Below are 8,512 nucleotides of genomic sequence, written 5' to 3'. Positions count from 1 at the left end.
TGGGATTAAGAGGTGCCCTTATAGAAACATGACGGATCATAAAAGGTGCCTTTCAGCCTTTAAAATCCATGAGATTGTGCAAACCAGGAGCACCTGCCCTGAACCATGCTGTCTCCACCCATGCCTTTTTGGTACCCAGCAAGAGACCGCAGCCAAGTATGCCCATCTTTGCATTTTCCTGCTGGCATCCCCTTCTTTTTGCCAACCAAACTCCTTCAAAATGATGCTCATGCACATCTGCTCAGTGCTGTCTTTTATTTGGGAAGGGACCCAAGGCACAGCTTGGTGGGAGGGACCTAAAGCCAGTGGTGAGAAGGGGTGCAGAGGCAGAAGCGCCGGGTGCCGCTCCCTGCGGCAGCTCAGCCGCGTGACTTCTCAATCTTCAAGATGCTATTTGGTTTCAGTGAGTAGGTCACCTCGTCCTCCCTCACCCCCGGTGGCAGGCTGATTTCCCTCGTGAAGTTTCTGTATTTATACTCCTTCCCTCTTGCAGTGGTGTGCTTCTCCTCGTGCTCTGCTAACACCTTCACCTTCCCGTCTTTCACCGTTACAGTGACTTCCTTGGGGTCAAACCCTTTGATGTCCATGGAAGCCAAAAGGTTGTCATCACGGGAAGAGTTCAATGTCCTGCTTCGGCTTCTTTGCCTGCTGGAATAAAAACAGGAGGATAGCCTTTCAGTTCAACTCACAAAGGAGTGGGTGGACTACCTGAAAAACAAGAGAAGTATATAGAAAACTACTGGATCCATCTTCATGTTGATGCCCAGCACTTGGGGTGGTGTCTGCACTGTTAGACAGAGCACCCACTTGCACGCCACAGCAGTCAGGAGTATTTCAGTGTTCCCTCTTGGCATAGAGAAATCGTGGAGCTGAAAAGTTCTTTCACCTAAATACAGAGAAGTCTGTGCTCCTCTTTCACGTGCACAGACACCCACAAAGCCACGTATGTCCATTTAATGCCTTGTCCTACATTCTAAACAGATAGTTACAATAGATCACATTTTCCAGTTGGCAGTTTTGCTTAAAACAATCAGTGGACAGGAGACACATCTGGCAAAAAAACCCCAAACAACCCAAAATGCTCCTGCAGAGCTGGGCTGGAGGCTCAATGAGCCATTACAGTTATTTCTAATACGGTCAAACAGCAACTCTGCTCAACCAGAAGTCTGGCTCTTATTCAAACCATTTGTAAAGTAGACAATGGAAGGGTCACCTCACTTCTAATAGCTAAATTGGACACAAGACACCAAATTAAAAAGATAATGGAGTGTCATGGAAGAGGAAATGGGGCAAGCGGTGTGGGAATGAGCATGACCACTAAGGTGAGAAATCCTTAATGAGTGGTTTCATTTGCAAGGTACACCCATTTCAGCAATGCTACTTAAAGCCTGCAATGATTCACCCTGGTGTGGTGATTTTGGGATGTATTGTCTGTGCTCTGTGTGAGTTGCCCTTTTAGTCTTTTTCTATTGCTGGTAGGAGGAGAATAAATATACTGGTCCTTCACAGCATTTTTTGTGGGTAGGGGATGGCTGAATTCCCCAGCATGATGGGCTGAAATCTTGCTGTGGATCTATGTCAGTTGGCAGTGGTATGGACTTGTGTTCAAACCAGCAAGTTGTCCTGAGTGTGGTAGGGCCAGGGAGCCTGGCACTCAGGGACAGTGTGCCCTGGCATCCCACAGCCCATCCTGAGAACCCTCCCCAGCTTCCATTCAGAGTGAATTTCCATTCTTTCTCTGGGATTTTGACATGCAATGATTCTGCAAGGGGATGCTGTGCTTGCCCAGCTCTGGTACCCAATACACTGATGAAAGTCTGGATGCAGACACCAGTCCTGTGACACCTGGGATCAGAAGTCTATTAGTCAGCAGACCTGTGTGAGCAGCAGCTCCTGGGTAAGTTTAAAGTAACCTCACAGCAACTTCTGTTTTTTCTGAAGTCAGTGTAAAACTACCCACGGGTAAGGCTTTTTTCCTTTTTCTTTTAACTTTATTGCATCCAGTAGATAACCCACATGGCAGATTGTGGGAGGATACTTGATGCTCTGTGGGTAACAAAAATACCATATTTTTAATTGCCAAGATGAAGGTCTCATCATCTCCAGTTGCAACACAAGAGACCTCAAACAGAAGCTTGAGTCTGGGGGTAAAATACCAATGTCACACCTGCAGCAGGAGACTCACCACTTCTGATGACCAAGGGACTTCTAAGCCCTTCTGATCTCTCAATATTTGGTTGTGTCATAACCCAAATGATGAGGTTTTATCATTCAACAACTCCCTTCCTGTGGAGCTATCTTCAGGTTTTATCTCCACTACAGTCAATCCTGAACACCACTAACAAAATAAAATCATCCCACCAGTGGTCAAAGGGGAGATGTCTTTAACAGAATTAAACTGAATTTATGACAAAGATAGACCTTGTTCCACAGTTGAACAGCTTCAGAGCTATATTGTGATATTTACTTTAGCTTAGACACAGTTTGTGAGAAGGTTAATGTCACAACGTGGTCCAAACCCTTTCTGGTGCAGGTGCTGCCCATGTGGCTCCTCTTGGGCTGCCCAGCTGCACAAGCCATGCCTCCCCTTGTAACCCATTTCTCTGAAAATGGATGTTTCTCCTCTGTGCTACTTATCTCTTTCCACCTTTGCTCTTGATACTGATGCCAAACCTCTCTGCATCCTGCCTTAAAGGGTACCAATGCCCGTAGGAAGCAGGCAAATATCTGTTACCTGCCCACTTCTTGCTCTGCATCCGATCTTCTGGTGAGAGTCCCCCTCTCCCAGGGGCGCAGGCAGCAGGGGCACATGGCTGGGCTGCACAGGCAGGCTGCAGGCAGCCACCAGTGGTCAAAGGGGAGATGTCTTTAACAGAATTAAACTGAATTTATGACAAAGATAGACCTTGTTCCACAGTTGAACAGCTTCAGAGCTATATTGTGATATTTACTTTAGCTTAGACACAGTTTGTGAGAAGGTTAATGTCACAACGTGGTCCAAACCCTTTCTGGTGCAGGTGCTGCCCATGTGGCTCCTCTTGGGCTGCCCAGCTGCACAAGCCATGCCTCCCCTTGTAACCCATTTCTCTGAAAATGGATGTTTCTCCTCTGTGCTACTTATCTCTTTCCACCTTTGCTCTTGATACTGATGCCAAACCTCTCTGCATCCTGCCTTAAAGGGTACCAATGCCCGTAGGAAGCAGGCAAATATCTGTTACCTGCCCACTTCTTGCTCTGCATCCGATCTTCTGGTGAGAGTCCCCCTCTCCCAGGGGCGCAGGCAGCAGGGGCACATGGCTGGGCTGCCCAGGCAGGCTGCAGGCAGCATCTCCTTGAGTTGTTGGAGCTGCTGCTGCAGCAGCCTCATCTGCCCCGCCATCTCTCTTTCCATCTGCCTCAATTCCTGCTCAGCCTCTTCCCAAAGGTGTTTGTGCCACGACATTGTCACGCTGCAAAGTGCATCAGGGTAGAAGTGCAGCCATGGCAGCCTGCAGTCCCCACGGGGGCAGAAATTGCCTGGACAGTTTTGTCCAGAGGTGAGTGTGTGAGGGGAGCTGCTGGGACTCCCAGCAGGACCTTATGACATCATGTGTCCAATGACCCACCAGGCTCCACAGTTGCCATGGAAAACACAGCTCAGGTCTGTGCACAACCAAAGCCCCCCTGCTGCAGCTGCCACCCACACACCAGGGGAGCCCATGGCAGTGGGACATGCTGGGAGGCTTGGGGCACAGTGGGGGACATGTGCAATGGCTGGGCCACCAGGAGCATGACCTGGCTGTGGTTTCATGCACAACATTGTTCCAGCACAGCTGCCCACACTATGCCCCTCTCCTGCGCTGGAACATCAGTGCAGAGAGAACACAAGCTGCCCCTTTTCACTCCTGGGCAGAAATCTCCATGGGTAAAACTTTTAAGTGTGGTCTCCTCTTGAAACCTGTGAGGATTCCCACTCCCAGGTCCTGACCACCACTGCCTTGGGAGAGGGGAAATGTGCACCTCACAGCAGGCTGCTCTCAGCCTGCTGCAAAACTGCAGCTCCTTGCATTACAGAAAAAATGTAAACTAAGGAGATCTACAAGTGCTCTGTGTTTTTTCCTCCTTTTGCAAGTTCTTTGCACAAGACATGGGATGTGTGATACCTTACGTGTTGTCCCTGACCCCCAGCCTGGACTGCCATGGTGTTTAGGTGTTTGCTACCAGAAGCCTTGGCCTGAACACTACAGGCTGTTCTGTGGGGCACTGGCACCCCCAGGAGTACCACTAGCCCCCCCCAGTGAGTGCCAGGGAAAGGCAAGATGCTCATGGCAACTTCTGAACATCTCCCCAGCTTCACCTCCCCATCCTGCTGGCTCTCTTCCATGGGGTTTTCTCCAGTGGCTACAAGTTTCAGATGTGACTTCAAACCTGCTTCCTCTGCCCCTGTCTGCTTCCTCTGCTCCATGTATTTATTTATTTATTTATTTTAAATGGAGAAGACACAGCAAATGGTTAAAAATGTGCAAAAATCAGACTTCTCTTTGCATCCCTCATTGACAACTGCAGCTGAAGTACTTCTGGGAACACTTTGAGAACATCTTAAAAAATGTTTATGTCCCTGTCCTCTCACCACAGTAAGCAAACAAGGTACTAAGGAGAGCAGATCCAGGTATTTGCTTCCCCCACTCACAGATGTTACTCCACAGCTTTAACCTGCCTATGCATCAGAAAAAGGTGCTGCCTTGGCAAGAGTGGGTGACACAAGTATTTTGGTTAATGTAAGACAAAAAAGGGTGCTGTGTCCTGCAATTGTTTTACAGAGAAGGACAGTGCTGCATGCACTGCACTCAGGGTATTGCTGCAAGCACTTATCTGAGCTGGTGGTTTGACCATTCCAAATTCTGTGTGTGCTGGGATTTGTTGCCTGCCTGCTCAGTGAGCTTGGGCAGGGGTGCTGCAGTCATTGGCTCCTGCCTTGAGGACTTCCAAAACCATTGTTGTCTTGTCAGGCTGTTGCATCAGTTTTTCTCGAGACTGACCCCCATGGGTTTCAGTGTCAGCTATGCCTGTGACATGGATGGATTTGCCTGGCTCCTAGAAAGGTGCCTGTGGTACTAGAATCACAAGCAGCATTGACACCAAAACTTCCTGGGTCTAATACCGCTAGAAAAACTATGAGCAGCCTGCAAGAGTGGGGGATGCTTAATGTCTCAGAGAAATCTGGTCTTTAAGGGCTTGCAGTGGATTGAGTATCAGTGGGAATGCACAATCCCTGCGCATTTAAGAGAGCAGCAGAAGACCTCTTGGGAGCTCTGCAGCTGCTCAACCCTTCTGGCACCTCCCCACTGAGGAAGCGCCTTCCACAGTTATTAATGCATCCAAAAGCCCCAGTAGCCCCAGACAATAAGATATCCCCTGCAGTCCCCAAGGAGGCAAAGCTGAGCTCCCATGGGGCTGCACACCTGGAGGGAGCCAGAGCTGCTGGCAGCAGAGCATTTTGAGAAAGGGGACCCTAAGAACCAAGCTAAACAAAAACAGGTGAGGCTTCCTGCCAGACATAGCTCACATTCAAACATTGGTGTATCATATGTAAGAGTAAATCAAAACATTAAAATATAACTTTATATACCTAATTTAATTTACATATACTGGCAACGAAAAACATTTGTTAAAAGCCATATGCTTAATAGATACTTAAAAGGCAAAGCTTCTTAAAAACCCCCAATTCCCAGCAGCGATCCTCACCCTCAGTGTCCATCGCATCATCTTTGATAAGTGCTGTAACCCAAGACATGAACCATATTCCCTCAGACTGGCCTGTGACACAAATCTAATCCCAGCCCCAGCAGCTCCAGGACAGGTGCATCTGTGCATCAGGCATCTGCAAACTGGTGAGCTGGATGATGTGTTATTTTTCCAAGGAGAAATATTACTTTGACTTTTCAGTAAATCAAAAGAGCTTATTTTATATTGAATGGTAGTTTCATCCAGAAAAAAGGAAATTGCTTTTTGCTTTATTACTCATAAAAGGCGTAACTTTTTCAGTCTGAAGACATATTTTTTATTTAAAAGCTGAATTCAAAGGCTGCCACTGTCTGAAGGGTCCCTCCTGTATGAAGTCTGTATACCTTTCTGACAGCAGTATTTTGTCTTCAAAACTCTGACACTCTCTAGTCTCTTTGACTGCAGATGAAAGAGTCTTTCAGGAGGTCTCTCTTGGATGGTGCAAGTCTGAATCCCTTATTTCACAGAGGAATTTTTGTTTGCCAAGTCCCATTTGAAGAGATGAGATCTGGTGCAGACCACTCAACCAAGTATCGAGCTAGATCTTCCTGACAGAGTCCTGGGGGTACAGACTGCAGGAGCCATTACAAAGCAAAGACGCTGAACACAAAGATGTGCATCCAAATAAAATTTCTGCAGGAAAAGCAACTGCTTGAAAATGTTTTCACACCAAATCTCCCTGGTACATGAAATCTGGAGGTTTGAGGATTCACCATGAGACCCACAGGAGAGCAAGGAGGCACTGCAGGCAAGGGTGCCTATGAGGTGTTGCCTCCTTTGGGATGCATCTTTATGCCAGGGGATGTGAGCTTTTCCCCACAGGAATGCTCAGCCAGGGAGTTTGTTCCCAGACCTGGAGAGCACCAGCATGGTCCATGACCTTGAGCACCAAGCAGAGGGACTTGCGCACAAAATAAACTCAGAGGGCATCATCACACATCCTACGTAGGATAAGCAGGTGTCTCTGGACACAAATCAGCCAAGCAGAGATTTCATTTTATCATAGAATGGCGTGGATTGGAAGGAGCCTTTAAGATCATCAAGTCCAACCCCCCTACCATAGGTAGGAGCATCTTCCACTAGAGCAGGCTGCTCAAAGCCCCATTGAACCTGGCTTTGAACACTTCCAGGGAGGGGACACGCACAGCTTCCCTGTGCCAGTGTCTCACCACCCTCACAGGAAAGCATTTCTTCCTAATATCTAATCTAAATCTACCCTCTTTCACCTTAAAACTGTTCTTTCTCATCCTACCACTACATGCCCTTGTAAAAAGTCCCTCTCCAGCCTTCCTGTAGGTACCTTCAGGTGTTGCAGCTCCTGCTCTCCTACTCTGGCCAGTTTCCATCTACCCATCACAGACATGTGCAGCAGGCAGCACTGCTCCTGGCATGCAACAGCCCTGTTTTGGGAGAAGTATCTGCTTTTCCTTGTCTTACCATGTCCCAGAAAGTGCCAGGAAATCCTGCAGTAGGATGAAATGCCATGTCAGCAAGTGCCCTCTATGGAATCAATGAAGCCAGGGGTAACAACACTGGTTTACAAAGATTTCCTGAAACACCTGTGCATGGAGCAGCTCATCCCCAAGGGCACTGTCACACCAACTGCAAATCTTCACTTACATTTTGAATCAGTGTTTAAAAAAGAATAAAAAACCTACCTGCAGGCAGGACATTTTTTTAATGCTCTGAAAACTGGGCTGTAGTTATTAAACCAAGAGGAATTATACAGTTCTGAAAGTAATTTGTAGCCTGGTTTCCCTGCAGCAGCCAAGCCAGCATTGTATGCTGGCAACGTGCTTTTCTCATGCCTCTTGTTGCTGTTTTTATTTAAAATCTCCCACACTTTAAACCTTTGGTCATCCTCTGTAAATCATTCACTTTATACTTATAAGGGGTGGATGGGCCAGACTAGACAGACTAGACAAAGGAATAGTTTTTCATCTTATGTTTTATGATCTTTCTATAAAGATCTGAATGGTGATAATCCTTACGGTGACTTGCTAGGGGTCGAGCAGAAGTGTGCAGCTGCTCTGGCTGTGACAAGTGATTCAGTTGATTTTATGTACTTGAAAACAGTTTTGGAAGGCAGCTGCTGCCTTTCTAGCACTTAGCACTGTTTGCAGATTACAGCAGCTGAGTATTATGGATTTAGATTTGGCATTCTCAGTCACACCTGATCATTTCCAGTAGTGTTCCCGTGTAGTTACTGTCTGTGGATGTCATTTTTAGGAAAGGTACCTCAAAAGCATTCAGAGGAGAAAGACTGATCTGGCTCTCTTGGGAAATAATGGCAGCAGCTGTGCTGCCTGGTACCCTTTTCTAGGCTTTCACTCCCTGTGGCTACTGGCATTACAGAGAAACCCCTGGTCTTCATGGTTCTAAGGAGTCAGATCCCACCTCAGCCTGGTACATAAACCCAGCAAATGTTAACAATGAAAATCCCTGAACTACAGATGTCACCTGCTCCTCTAGTGCAGTGAGAGAAACAGGGGACAGGTTGGGTATAAATCATAAAGATAAGGTTTGTCACCAACCATGCTTTGGGGGTGAAATGTGTGGCTTGATACCATGACAGCAGAAGATTAGATGGAGCAAGTTTTTCCTTGCAGATGCCAAGCCTGATACCTGTACTGTGCAAGGTCTGGGACCCTGTGATGAATGAAGAGGCTAGTGAGTCTTTCCAAGCCCAGGCTTGACACATCTCAATAGGCTGGAGAAAGGTACATAGATGACACATAAACTAACTTGA

The 8,512-nt window shown here is 47.2% G+C and overlaps 1 protein-coding gene across 1 annotated transcript; it reads right to left on the bottom strand.

Moving 5' to 3' along the window:
- Positions 1–359: 359 nt before the first annotated feature.
- Positions 360–3,442, bottom strand: ODF1 (outer dense fiber of sperm tails 1). The gene is made up of 2 exons (XM_010006526.1): positions 3,219–3,442; positions 360–648 (listed from the first exon to the last, which is right to left on the bottom strand). The coding sequence occupies exons 1-2, from the start codon at positions 3,440–3,442 to the stop codon at positions 360–362; spliced, it is 513 nt and encodes a 170-aa protein (XP_010004828.1).
- Between the last annotated feature and the right edge of the window lie 5,070 nt (positions 3,443–8,512).

This window comes from Chaetura pelagica, unplaced genomic scaffold, assembly GCF_000747805.2.
Source record: "Chaetura pelagica isolate M959 unplaced genomic scaffold, ChaPel_1.0 scaffold76, whole genome shotgun sequence".
Taxonomy (NCBI): domain Eukaryota; kingdom Metazoa; phylum Chordata; class Aves; order Apodiformes; family Apodidae; genus Chaetura; species Chaetura pelagica.
The sequence above is the reverse complement of the archived record's forward strand: the minus strand, read 5'-3'. Positions and strand labels throughout refer to the sequence as shown.